This window comes from Sceloporus occidentalis, unplaced genomic scaffold, assembly GCF_023333645.1.
Source record: "Sceloporus occidentalis isolate IW3139 unplaced genomic scaffold, rSceOcc1.0.p SCAF_6, whole genome shotgun sequence".
In the NCBI taxonomy this organism is placed as follows: domain Eukaryota; kingdom Metazoa; phylum Chordata; class Lepidosauria; order Squamata; family Phrynosomatidae; genus Sceloporus; species Sceloporus occidentalis.
In genome coordinates, this window is record NW_028316986.1 from 118,865,573 (window position 1) to 118,880,354 (window position 14,782).

The 14,782-nt window shown below is 41.7% G+C and overlaps 1 protein-coding gene across 5 annotated transcripts in view; it reads left to right on the forward strand.

Annotated features, from left to right (window-relative positions):
* The window catches only part of LOC149311310 (cannabinoid receptor 1), a 45,134-nt gene extending 34,181 nt beyond the window's left edge, over positions 1-10,953 (forward strand). For all 5 annotated transcript variants that reach the window (XM_089530767.1, XM_089530768.1, XM_089530766.1 and 2 more), the window contains one exon: positions 5,295-10,953. In XM_089530767.1, coding sequence (XP_089386893.1) covers positions 5,346-6,767 — 1,422 coding nt within the window. In that variant the 5' untranslated portion in view covers positions 5,295-5,345 and the 3' untranslated portion in view covers positions 6,768-10,953. The remainder of the gene's footprint in view (positions 1-5,294) is intronic.
* The last annotated feature ends 3,829 nt before the right edge of the window (positions 10,954-14,782 follow it).

Genomic DNA, 14,782 nt, shown 5'->3' on the forward strand with positions numbered 1-14,782 from the left:
TCCTAAGGTTTAGGTGGAATCCCTTTTCCTGTAGTTTGAATCCATTGTTCCTAGTCCTAGTCTCTTGGAGTAGCAGAAAACAAGATTGCTCCTTCTTCAGTTATGACATACCTTCAAATACATAAACTTGGCTATCATGTCCCCTCTTCTCCACCCTAAACATATGCAGCTCCCTAAGCTGTTCTTCAAGGGCATGGTTTGCAGACCTTTTACCATTTTCTTTACCCTCCTTTGGACACAGTAATGCAGGTGAGGCCTGACCAAAGCAGAATAAAATGTTATTATAACTTCCCTCAAGATCAGGGGTAGGCAACCTTTTTGAGCCGGGGGCTGGTTGCTCTCCCTCAGACAACTGGGGGGTGGGAGGGGGGGAAGCAAAAAAATAAATAATTATTTTTTTAAATAAATAAATAAACCAGGATAAATGTAGGACAAAATTTTCAGATGGAGGACACTTTTTTTTTAAATGGAGGACACACGAAAAAATTTGCTGATTTTTAAAAAACGTTAATATAAATGTATGTTTCTGAGGCTTCTATAGACAATTGCCCCCCTTGCCCGTCACTTGCCCCCCATTGCCCACCTCCTCCTGATAGGCCAAAGGCCCCACGCTCTCACGCGAGGGGCCAAAGGCTCCGGCGGCAATCAGCGGCAGGACCGGGCTGGGGCCGGTCCTAAGGCCTTGCTGGGCTGCATCCGGCCCACGGGCCATAGGTTGCCAACCCCTGCTCAAGATGCACTCTAGAATCACATTGACTTTTTTAGCCATAGCACAGTATTGGCCCATGTTCAGCTTGTGGTATGCAAAGACCCCTAGATGTACTATTGTCAAGGAATATCACTAAGGGGGTGCAGGGTGTGTGAGCTGCACCAGGTGTCACCCTAAGGGGGAGGTGACACCACTGCTCCCCAAACATCTGCCTTTTGGCAGAAATGGGTTGTGGTGTTTGCCTGCATTCCTTTAAAATGCTGAAGAAATGGTGAGAGTAGGTTGAATTGGGTAGAGAAAGAAGAGGTCCCTGTTTTTTTAAAAAAAGTTAAAATTTAATTTAAAAAAAAATTCTTTTAAAGTTGTCTTTAAAAACACTACATCTTACCAAATTTTCACTTTAACCACATTAAACAGTGTACATGTAAATACATTTAGGCTGTGCATATACTATAATTTAAAGATATAATTTTATTTTTGCTAGTTGTTTATGCCATTACATTCAGTGATATATGATAATTATAATTAACATTAAAGAGCAACAGTACAAAAATCATTACTAAGGATTCTGTATAATGTGGTATGGAAGGAGATCAGTAGTAGGGTGACACCATGAGTTACTGCACCAAGTGACCCCAACCCTAATGATACCACTGACTGTTGTCAAGCCAAAATGCATTGTGTGTTAAGTTATAGTATACATATTATGAATTTCTTAATATATAAACAAATTACAAATTAAAATATAATCAAGTTGAAAGCAATTTTGTAAAAAATAAAACTGTTTAATGGTACATCACCCATTCCTAAAATCAATATCCTTCTCCTTGGTAGCCAATCAGTTGCCAACAACCTGCCTGATTTAAAAAGTTCTTTGCCTTTTTTTGTTACGGTCACCTTTAAATCAAGGTGCAAGGACCATGGATGTTTTCTGAAAGCAAATTTTGCTTGCCTTACAGTAAAACATGCTGGCCTTACAGTAAAAAGAAGGTCAGTTAGCTGACTACTAGGTTGCTGCTCTCACTGTGACCAGGTGCAAAGGGAGTAGCTACTGAGAAGCCTCTAGCTCACACTAGCCTTTGCTGCAAGGGTGGCATTTATTTATTTTATTTTATTTTATTTTATTTTATTTTATTTTTATCCCAACTTTCTCCCAAAATGGGACCCAAGGCGGCGAACATATATAAACATAAGTTAAAACTGTACAATTAAAATTATAACATCATGGATTAGAAGCTTCTCAGTCGCTGCTCAGCAGCTGTTTGAGCAGTGACCAAGAAGCCTCTCACCTGTACTAGTCTTGCGGCAAAGAATAGCATGGGCAAGAGGCTTCTTGGTTGCTTAACAGGCTGCTCAGTTGCTGCTCCCAAGGTGACTAGGTGCAAAGGGACAAGCTTCTTCCCAGTGAGGAAGTGCTCTCAATCTGAGCGAGGCAATCAGCCTCCGATACTCCTTCCCCAGAGACATGCCTTCCCCACACAGCTTCAAGTCATTCCCACCCCAAACAGTTATTATTTCTTCTGCTACTTCTCTTGGCTTGTCCAACAACAACAACAAAAAAGCAGGGGCAGCAGCACAGCACCAGCCTGACAGTCAGTCCTGGCAAAGCTCACAAAGCTTAAGCTAGGTCCCAAATGGGAAAGCTCCTTGTTGCCACTGGCTCTCCCCACCTCCATGTGCTCTAACTCATCTTCACCATAGTCCTAAAAGTCACTAGTTCCCTTTGTCTTTCTTGCACAGCAATAATTTGATTGAAGACTCTCCTGCCGCCCCCTTTTCCCTGGATCTTTCCACCATTCACAGGGGAGTGTACCACCCACTTTAGGAATCACTCTCCTAGGTGGTTTAAATGTTTGGCCCATTATAGCAACAGCCTAGCATCCGGGGTTTGGCACATCTGCAGATGGCCCCGGCCCGTTATCCTCAATGTGTTGATGCACACGGCCATCCTAATGCTGTCATGTGCACATTGCGTATCCATAGAGAATAATGGGACTTGAGGTCCCGTAATATTTGGTATCCGTGCGGCGGGGGGAAGTCTGGAACAGAACCCTTGAAGATATGGAGGGCCAATTGCATATATGTTCTGTACATTGATTTATATTGGAAATGCACTATATTGTGGCCTAATTTGCTGCTATACTGCTGCAACTCAGTGATGGTGCAGTGTTTTCTAAGGAGTAGGTTTTTGTAGCTCTGGGACCTGCCAATGTTGCTTACCCAAGTTGCAAGTTCAGAATATAAACCTGGGATGATTTAATGTACGACTGTGCATGATGTCAAGTTTCTCACTCACAAGTGAATTTTTTAATGTAATTGAGTACAGATGTTGAGAAACTGCAACATACAGGTTGAGTATCCCTTATCTGAAATGCTTGGGACTAGAAGTGTTTTGGATTTCAGATTTCTTTATTATTATTATTATTATTATTATTATTTAATTTTGGAATACCTGTAGATGCATTTACGTATGTAATGAAGTATGCTGGAATTGGGATACAAATCTAAACACAAAATTTATTTGTTTCATGCACCCCTTATACGCATAGTTAATTTTGTGCATGAAACAGAGTTGGTGTACATTGAACCATCGGAAAACAAAGATGCCCCTATATGAATGACCCATGAAGAAAGTTTTAGGTTTTGGAGTACAATCAGCGCTCCATACCCATGGATATTTTATCCACGAATTCAAGCATCCATGGCTTTAAAATATTTTTTAAAATACATAAATCCCAATAAGCAAACCTTGATTTTTCCATTTTACTATCCATTGTATTTAATGGGACTTGAGCATCCATGGATTTTAGTATCGGGGGGGGGGGGGGGGCTGGAAACAAACCCCAGCAGATACAAATGGCTTGCTGTATTTCAGAAATCCAGATAAGAGAGACTCAGCCTGTACTTACTTAACTTATGTTTTTGGAGGTTAAATAAAAATGAAAATAGTTGTTACATAACTTTCAACAATTTTGTACATTTAAAGATCACTTCAGAAATTAAGTGAACCAAAAATATTATCAGGGAAAGTTTTAAGTGGAGCTAATATTTCACAATTAATAATGTCCACGTTGGTAGCTAGAGTATTGATACCCCAAGTATGGACAAACAGGAATTACCAACAATAGATGACTAGTTTATGAAATTATGGCCGGTTACAGACCGGCACTTTAGTGCGTGACAAGCATGCACTAGGGTTACAAAAGGGCGGTGCTTCTGCACCGCCCTAACCCTAGTGCGTGCTCGTCACGCAGTAAACGGCGGCGGCCCTTCCATACGGCCGCCGCCGTGAGGACGTCACGGCCGCGCCGCCTCTAGACGGGGTGGCACGGACATGATGTCCTTGCTCCGTGCCAGGGCGTTTAGTGTGCCCTGAACACAGAGCAGGAAGGAGCTCCGTTTCGGAGCTCCTTCCTGGTTTAGTCCGCTGGGTGCAGCCTTCAGACGGCTGCGCCCAGCGGACTAAAAGAGAAAGGGGCCAAGCGGCCCCTTTCTCTTCTCCCCGCCGCCGCGGCGTGTCCTTGGGGCTTGAAGCCCCAGGGACACCCCTTTTCAGGCTGCGGGGAAGTGGCGTTTTGCTGCTTCCCCGCAGCCTAAAAGCGGCGGATCGGGGCCTCAGCGGCTGCCGCTCTGCACACTGAGGCCCCGATACTCCAGGGAAAGGGGCGGGTACAGCCCGCCCCAAATGGGCGGTCTATAACTCGCCTATATGACATGAAAGAGAAATGGACAGATTAACTTCTTGGCTGAACCAAAAAGATATAGAAAAAAAACCTAAGAAAGAATAGTTACCAATAACAGAATTTTGCAAGAAAAGATGGCAGTAACAAAGCAAGTGGTTTAACAAAAAGAACATATTGACTCAAGTTGGTCAGAGAATGGAGCCTTGTTGCTTAGATTTCAGTGAAAACACATGAATCACACACTTCACATATCAGCATTTTAAAAAAAATATATAAGTGATAATGTTAGGGTGGAATCCAGAGGCACATGCTCATTATTAGCAACAAAGCCCATGAGTTATACAAAGAAATGATCTTTCACAAGGTCTTCTAACTGAATTATGTATACCTTTTAAGCTCCTAAAAAGAGCTCACTATACAACATGATAGAGATGGACAATCAGTGTAACTGTACCCCTTCAGATCAGCCATCATCAGGTGCTCTATATTTTTCAATATGATGAAGTTTGTAATTGAAGACCTGCAATTGTTTTAATCTACTGAGGGAGTCATTGGTCTGATGAAATTTTAAAATGAATGAGATGAGATAGAATCAGAGGAGGATTTTTTACAGAATGCAGCCAGCACAACTAGTTAGGGGAAATTAATTACCATTAATATATTTTATTACACTTTCCTCTTACTTTCCCAGCCTTTTCATTGCATAGCCATGCATTATGTTCTAGCCATTCTGCAGGTGAATGAATGTTGTAAATATGGGAGTCTGATTCAACACTAAGTAGAAAGACAAAGGTATTATTGAGCATTATTGTACTATAAAAAATTGTCTATCTAGATGGGTAAATATCTTCTCCAACTTTGCATATATTTAATTAAGTTTGGTCTTCTCCCCTCTCTACCAGGATTGCTTCACTTACTTTCCCCACAAGGCTACATAACTGACATCTGGGGTTATGAAGTCAGTCTTAGATGGCCTCGCAGATACGACCTTCAGAACAATTACAACAGATCTTCTTTACATGGGTTCTAACGATATACAGTACGAAGATTTGAAAAGCGACATGGCATCCAAGTTAGGATACTACCCACAGAAGTTCCCTCTGTCTTCTTTTCGAGGTGATTTCCGACCAAAAATGACTGCAGGAGAAGATGCTGTTTTGGGCGTGCACCCAGCAGATCAGATAAATCTTACAGATTTTTACAACAAGACCTTGTCCACATTCAAGGAGAATGAGGAGAATATACAGTGTGGAGATAACTTCATGGATATGGAGTGCTTTATGATTCTGAACCCTAGCCAGCAGCTGGCCATTGCAGTACTCTCCCTTACCCTAGGCACCTTCACTGTTCTGGAAAATCTTCTGGTCTTGGTTGTCATCTTGCAGTCCCGAAGCCTTCGCTGTAGGCCTTCCTATCATTTCATCAGCAGCCTGGCAGTAGCTGACCTCCTTGGCAGTGTAATCTTTGTCTACAGTTTTGTTGACTTCCATGTTTTCCATCGAAAAGACAGTCCCAATGTTTTCTTATTCAAATTAGGTGGAGTTACAGCCTCATTCACAGCCTCTGTTGGCAGCCTTTTCCTCACTGCAATAGACAGGTACATATCTATACATAGGCCATTATCTTACAAAAGGATCGTTACCCGATCAAAGGCAGTAGTAGCATTCTGTGTAATGTGGACCATTGCTATTGTCATAGCTGTCCTCCCTCTGCTTGGTTGGAACTGCAAAAAGCTCAATTCTGTTTGTTCTGACATATTTCCACTAATTGACGAGAACTATCTGTTGTTCTGGATTGGTGTCACCACTGTACTCTTGCTTTTTATTGTTTATGCCTATATGTACATACTCTGGAAAGCTCATAGCCATGCTGTTAGGATGCTTCAGCGTGGCACTCAAAAGAGCATGATCATTCATACTTCAGAAGATGGTAAAGTGCAACAGGTTCCCAGGCCTGACCAAACACGTATGGACATCAGGTTAGCCAAAACCTTAGTCCTCATTCTTGTGGTTTTGATTATCTGCTGGGGTCCTCTGCTTGCAATCATGCTCTACGATGTCTTTGGGAAGATGAACAAGCTTGTCAAGACTATTTTTGCCTTCTGCAGTATGCTGTGTCTACTGAATTCCACAGTGAATCCCATTATCTATGCTCTCAGGAGCCAGGACCTGAGACATGCTTTCAGGAGCATGTTTCCACCATGTGCAGGGACAGCACAGCCACTTGACAACAGCTTGGAGTCTGACTGTCAGCACAGACATGCTAACAATCCAGGTAATGTCCACAAGGCTGCTGAAAGGTGTATTAAAAACACAGTTAAGATTGCCAAAGTGACCATGTCTGTTTCCTCAGACACAACTGCAGAGGCACTGTAAAACAAAAACCTCTCGGCATCACGAGAGCACAAAACGAGAGAAAGTAAGAGAAATCCATTACTACAGAAGTGTGCGTTTTTTCATATGTATCTTTTTTGCCCTGTTCTTTCAAACAATGGTGGTGTTTAGTTGTTGGAGGTTTAGTCTTGGGTAGTAGCTCTTCTTCCAGGTTTTTTTTCTTAAAAGGATTCAACCTATATTTTCAAAAATGGGTTTTCCATTGACCAAACATTAATTGAATAGTAATGGTTAAATTCTGTTATCATATATAAAAGTATCCCATTGATCAAGGAGGGGGAAAAAATCTATAAACATACAGAAAATTACTGCAAATTCAGATATGTACAACAGTGTAATCAAATCAGAAACAATAATGTGTAATTGTAGTTTTATTTCTGATGTGAAATACATTAATTGTTTGTAAGTAGGTTTTCATACCCTACCCCACCCCAAAAGCGGCAGTACTGGATTGTAGAAGTTTTGTACCATGTCTTGTGAGATGTATGATGTTTTACTGTCCATTAATAATATTGTCTAATCAAAGTGATTAGGTAGACTTGTGTGGAAGTAATGTAAAGTATGTGATGATGTAAAACCCTCCTCGCACCATGAAAGAACTTCCTGTACTTTGAAGAAGTCCTATGAGGTATTTTGAAATTTTTACATTCTTAGTGGTTTTTAGTGAACTTCAAAGGAAAGGCTTTGTATTTCTTCTGCTCACATTTGAAATCCCTATTAAGTTTTTAAATTCATGTAAATATGGGAATAACAGCAACAGGAGTACTTACACTAACTTTGCAAGAGAAAAAAATAAATTGGTTCAGATGAGGAAAGGTCAGCTAGCTGGGGTTTTTGTTGTTGTTGTTGGAAATGGTATGAATATCAGCAAAGCCCCAAAGGGAAGGCATTGGGGCACTGGTAACTGGAAACTGTTTTTCGAACAACACTGGAATTCTGAAGACAACATGTGTCCTATTAAACGCACGAAGTTATCACTGTGATGTATACTTGAAATGTGTTGCATTCCTGAGTCTCAAGTTTCAATACATTTGAAATGTGGGATGCCAAATATCAGTCTTCGGAAACAAGAGGATAAAGTATTAGTATTAGACTTTTTAACGTGTGTATATATAATTAAGTGATATCTGTGTATTTGTATGTGTTGTGTGTATATATACTAAATAAGTGTGGGTTACAACAATATTAAGATAAGAAAATTGTGACGAAACATTTTCAATCTATCTCTTGTTGCATTCTTTGCACATAAGTTCTGTTTCTAAAAGTGAGATCTTCCAACCAATCAGTAATGAAAATACAGTACGCAACATTTATAAACCCATACAAAAAACACTGTCTTACAGTGATGTATTGAAGTCTTTTACTCCCAAGTCTCAAGTCAAGTCTCAAGCCTCAACCTTCAAGTGTCAAGTTGAGTTTCAAGTCCTTGTACAATACTTTTAAATCAAGTCTCAAGTCTGGAAGCCAAATATTAACAGAAAATTGAGGTGGAGTGTGTTTCTCGGAGGGGAACAGCAAGCACCTTAAGCAGTGGGCTTGAAATGCGGTTGAGGTCTGTTGGCAGCCCATCCCCACAGTACATCAGAGGAGCTTCAAAAGCTTGAGAAAGATCCTTCCACCTCAAGCTCATTGCCTAACACATTTGCTGTTCCCCTCCAAGAAACACACCCCATGCTCTGGGGGCAGGTCTTGTCTGCTGCTCAAAATGAATGATGCCAGCAAGACAGTCACTAAAAATATACAAGTCGCAAGTTGAGTCAAGTCAGAGCATTATTTATTGCCAAGTCCAAGTCAAGTCACTGAAGTGACTTGAGTCTGTTGAGTCAGTCAACTCAAGTCTACATCTTATAAACAATAAAAATACACATTATTATTTGTAGCAGACAGACTTGTTAAGAAGGCAAAAGTACTGTGTCACTTAATGATTAACTAGTTTTCTGTGTCTTTAGATCCCAGGCTTTACAAAATGATTGGAAGAAGAATGCCACTGTGAACAAGTACCAGAAACTTAAAACAGGCATCCACAAGTGTTAGTATTAAACCAGAAATAAACAACATGCAAGAGAAACATTCCAAATGTACACAATCTCTGACAAATTAAGAATGCAGGAGATGAAAACTGAAATACTATCCCATTTAAAGAAACATATAAATGTTAATCTGTTTTTATATTATAAGGAGGCAGGCCTTTCATTGTAAAAACCGGGTCACCCTGATCGAAGAAAAACTTCCACTCGGTGACCTCTTTTTATCAGTGAGGTACTACATGCACAAAAAGGTGCAGCATGAGAAGTTCGTTCTGGATCCCTGCTTCCTGGGGTCATTTATGCAGTTCTTGTTGCTGGGTTGACCCTTGGAAGCAATGTGCAGCACCAGAATCAATGCTTGGGTAATTTTTTTTGGGGGGGGGGGGCAGAATCACTGCAACCAGGGCTATCAATTGTCTGTGTAGCAGCCATGTGAACACCAGTCTTCATGTACAGTACCACTGTACATGAGCAGTTCTGGAATGGATCAGTGGATAGTAGCTACATAGAATTGGAAACCATTACAAACCAGTAATAGGCAAGCTAACTTTGATTGTCCAACAGAATGTAAACTAAACAGTACAACTGTAGATGGAATGGGAACCCCCACAGATACCCAAGGTTCCTGAGTAAAGAGAGTCAGTGAGCTAAATGCAATAATGGTTATGACAGCACTTATATAACCCCATTGCATGAATGGGTTTCCTGTAGCTGGAGGCTAGTGGTTGCAGATATAGGAATCGGGTTTTGCTAGAGCACAACTCCCAACAATCATAGCCTGATGAGAAATGCTGAGAGTTGCAGCCCAAAACTATTTAGAGGGCCATGTGATTTCCACCTGTGTATCATTGGATTTTGTCCATTATATCTATCACTGTTCACAGTGTGCAGAGGTATACTCCCTGGTTTTGTGGGGAGAAGGGGAAGGAACAGAAAAGGAGGGAGAAAGTTGAATCTCCCTTTCCTTGCAGTATAGTCTGATATATATCAGGCTCCCTCCATGTATATATGTATACCTTCTTTCACAACACCTGTTGACCTATGTTGACTTTAGGAATTTCATGGCGTTTTCTTGACAAGGAATGCACAGAGATAGATTGCCATTGCCTTCCTTTGAATATAACCTACAGCACCTGATGTTCCTTTGTGGTCTCCCTTCCAAGTACTAACAAGGCCTAACCCTGCTTAGCTTCCAAGATCTAGTGCAGTGGTTCCCAACCTTCCTAATGCCGTGACCCTTTAATACAGTTCCTCACGTTGTGGTGACCCAAACCCATGAAATTATTTTCATTGCTACTTCATAACTGTAATTGAATAGGTGTTTTCCAATGGTCTTAGGTGACCCCCATGAAAGGGTCATTCGACCCCCAAAGGGGTCCCGACCCACAGGTTGGGAACCACTGATCTAGTGCCTTGCCTCCCTGCTAGTACCAAAATATTTTTAAAATCCTGACATCAGTGCAGGTGACACATTTAAGGTCATATGTTGTTAGACTCTGAGGAAGCTGACTAGGAGAGCTTGTGCACTTAGTCTCTCTAGAGGTGAGCCTTTTGAGGCTGAAAAATGGAAGAGTAGTCCTGTGGCCCCCAGGGATTTGACAAGTGCAGAGCTTCTTTTTTATGGCTTTGGTGTGTTACAGACCACCCAAAATGGGCGGTCTGCCGGCGCCGTCATTTGCTGCGCCGAGGAGCCCAGTGGCCAAACCATTACGCTCCTTGGCACCGCAAAAAAGAAGCCCCAAAATGGCACTTCTTTTTGCGGTGCGCTAATGACGCTGCAAGGCGCCAATGGCACACTCACGACATCATTAGCGCTGCGTGATGTGCAGATGCTAAGCGTCCTCTACGTCAAGATGGCAGCGTCCGTGTAGAACGGGTGCCACCATTTTTTACGCGCCAAGCACGTACTAGGGTTAGGGGCGTCCGTAAGGGACACCCCTTCCTAACCCTAGTACGTGCTCGGCGCGTACTTTACGCCCGTTTGTAACGGGCCATAGATAAGAAGCTCCCTCTCATTTGTACCTCACAGCTAAAAGTTACTATCAGAAGACACCTCCATTTACAGATGGGTTTGGCTTACAAGGAAAGCATATATGTTTGAATATGATATACATAATATGACCAAAAAAATTAGAGACATAGGCCTGTTACAGACAGCCAAAATAAAGCTGCTTCGAGTCACTTTGGAGGTATGATATTTCAATGATGCATGAGTCCTAAGAGTCTGGAAGCTTCACCAAAGCTGCACTCCAGTCCTTAGGACTGGAGTGTGGCTTTGGTGTGGCCTTTGGACTCTTAGGACGCATGTATCATTGAAATACCATACCTCCAAAGTGACTCGAAGCAGCTTTATTTTGGCTGTCTGTAACAGGCCATAGACATGTTAGTCTGGAATATCAGCATGCAAAGGGATCTTGTAGCACCTTTAAGGCTAATTGTGTGAAAAACATTGTAAGCATAAGCATTTGTAGACTTGGTCCACTCCCTCAGATGCATGATGTGAACTGGGGCCCAGGAAAGACCTTTATAATCAGACTATAAGGAAAACCATAGGACAGGTCATAAATCAGATATTAGGAATGGGAATACACAAAAATCAGTTGCAGAACACTTCAGTCTTCATGGGGCATTCCATCTCTGACCTCAGGACAGGGGTCCCTGAACAAAAAGACTACAAAGGAAGATTGGAAAGAAATGACCATAGTTTAAACTGAACTTGTCACCTCATAACCATACCCACCAGTTTTGCATTTCTATGGCTATTCATATAGTCTACAAAAGTTCTTCCTGGGCATCAGTTCACTCCATGCATCTGAGGAAGGATGCAAAGGCTGAATCTGCACTGCAGAAATAGTCTGGTTTGACACCACTTTAATTGCCATGGGAATTGTAGTTTACAAACGACAGTTGAGTCATGGGAGTTAAAGTGGTGTCAACCCAAATTATTTCTGCAATACAAATGCAGCCCAAGACTACAAAAGTTTATGCTACAACTTCTTTCATACAAGCAATCTCAAAGATGCTACAGGATCACATGGCATAATAATATAAGAAAGGCTACAGTATGTGAGGGCAGATGCTAGAAGCAGTGAGTGATGGAAGTCTGGGAGTACATTGTAAAGTAATAGTCTGGGAGTACATTGCTAATAGTCAAACTGCTGCATGTGCAGTTCCACATGTTCCCAGTGCCTGGCAACTCTCAAGCCCCAGGAGGGCCCCTGTCCTGCTTTCACTTACTGCAGGAAAAGCAAGGAAAGGGGAGGCAATTCAAGCTAAGGAGAGGTAGCAGGTCCCAGCTCAGGTGGTGGACAGAAAAGAGAGTGTGATCTCAAATAGAGTGCACCTGCCTTTTACTTCCCCTAGGAGCTTAGGGCAGCTGGATTTTCATGGTCTGAAGCACCCTCCTTTCCTTCTGGTCAGGAGTAGCAGCCCTCCTGGGCTTGACAGTTGACAAGCATGGGATAATTCTTATGGAGGGGAAGGGCACAAGAGAATAGCTTTCTGCCCCTCATCCAAAAAGGGACTTGCATGTTCGTAAATTACTAGTAGGATGCTAGCCACTGAATGGCCCTGGGCCAGTGATTCTGGGTAATCTTTAGTCTGTTGGGGAGACAAAAGCACAGGCCAGGAGATGAGTTTTAATTTTGTTACATGTTTATTTGACTGTTTCATGCCGTCAGTTCTATGGAAACAGGAGCTCCAGCAAGGCAGAGAGCTGTTAGTCCTGGGTAAAACACTGGGTCCTTGTCACTACCCATGCTAATTTCAATAAATGAAATCTTCATTAAACGTAACATGGGAAGTGACTCTGCCATCTCCATTTAGAGTCATTCATGTGTGATCTATATAAATCAGAAATAATTTCCATCCACTGTATTGGGTGCAAATCAGGAGTGGAAATAATGTGGCCCTCCAGGTGTTTTGGATTGTAACTCCTAGCATTCCTCACTCTTAATTACACTGGCTTAAGGTGGGGGATTTTTAATTCCAGCAGCCTAAATCTGGAAAGCCTTGCAGTTCCCATACCCAGTGTAAGAATAGTTGTTTAGTTCAGCCATGCAAGCTAGCCAAGCCACCTAAGGAATCTAACAACTTTGTTCTGGTGGGAACATTGCCTAAACTGCTAATTAAGCTGCCCTGTGAAACAGGAGTAACTAGAGAGAGATGAGATGGTCAATCATTTCTGTTTGTTTGTAAGCATATTGTCAGACTTGTATGTCAAAGGAGATTACTGCCCTATGCTCTTAACAGTACTACTATTCCACTTTTACTGCTCTGGCTGCCTCCTGTTGCATTCTGGAGTTTGTAGTTCAGTGAGGCCTAAGAGCTCTCCAAGAATTGTAAATGCTCCTCTCTCAACTGCAAATCCCAGATTGCCACAGGAGGCAGCTGGAGCAGTAAAGGTGGGATGCGACACTATAAGAATGTAGTGTGGTAATTTCCAAAGATTACTAGTTTATTGCTTGTGCTTGAGAATGTGGCATGGCAGTTCAGAGGGAGGGGATTATTTCTAGTTTGTCTGTGCCCCAGTATTTGTGCAAAATTCCAAGAGGAATATACCATTACTTTAACTATGAGGACAGTTGTATTATAGATGGAGCTGCTCTCCACTGAAGTAAATAAGCACATCCTTGTGGGCAACCTTCTTCTACATGCCTATTGAACATGCCTCTAATTTACAGTTGAACTAGTTTGTTTCATCTTCACTGTTCTTTTTAGTAAGAGTTGCCCCCCTCTTTTTTTTTAACTAGTTATCTCCAGAGGCTGAGCAGTTTGGCCTTAATCCAAGACTACCCTGGGTGCAACAGCTGTTCAAAAGGCTATCTATAAGCAATGGGGTAGCTATGAGGGGATACAAAGTATGAGCATTCACCCCAATAAGGAGTCTGCCCTGAAACTGAAGGTTCCTTCAGTCTCCAAATTTCTAGCATTGCAGTAACTTAAAACCTTCAGTACATTCAAGGCATCCAAAGCAAAGGGGCAGGCACAGTTACCAAGGGAATGCAACGTGTTCTAGGTGCGAATGATGTTTGATGTGTCTCTGCAATTCTAGAAATTTTGGGGGAAATTTCATTGTGGTGCCAGAATCCTTATTTGGTGACAGTGCTCCCATTTTGTTCCCACCAGAGCTACACCCTTACACAACAGAGTCATACATCCACTGACCCCTTCAGCATTCACATATAAAGACATGGCAGACTGGGTTGTTGCATGGAATGGGAGAACTATCTTACCTTGCCCGTCCCTTACCAGCCCTACCTTTCTCATTTGCTTGAGGAAGATGAGTCCTTTATATAAGCCACTTGCATTGAGTTTCTTATGTGCAAACACTGAAGAAGGTACCCCCCCCCCAAAAAAATCTTTTGTTATTCCTCTGCACATTGCTGCTATGCTCACAGTGGGTTTTGTATTTTGAAACACTTCCTTTAACAATTAAATACGTTCAATCAGAAACCATTTTACAGAAAAGAAAACCCAAAGGACAATGAAACGGTATTTCCAGAGCCATTTTTAAAAATGTCTTCTTGTGACTTCAGTGCTTACTTGTATGGGTTTCTGTTTATGTATCCAAGATCTAACTTTTATGTAATTAAAATAAACTATGGGACAATGGGGCTGTCTTGGCACTAAATATGGTGCTTATTGATCTAATAAGAAACATCATCTTGTGAAATATTACAATGTCATCAGTATATTTCATTTACATATGTGAGTTTTTTGGAGTTTTTTTAATTTTTAAAAAGCTCTTATTACTGCGGATATTGTCCTAACACCATTTCTCAACTCAGCTAGCTATGAAGTCCCTACAAAGTGAATGCTAAATATAACTGCTGTTAGATACTCTACTTTTAGCTTTACTTAAGCCATGCTTTAGAGTACTTGTTCTCAAGACTGTAAAAATGCTTAGGAAGGTATATTCAGTACAAACTCCACTCTGCTCCCTCCCAATCAATGCAATTAGTGCAAGGC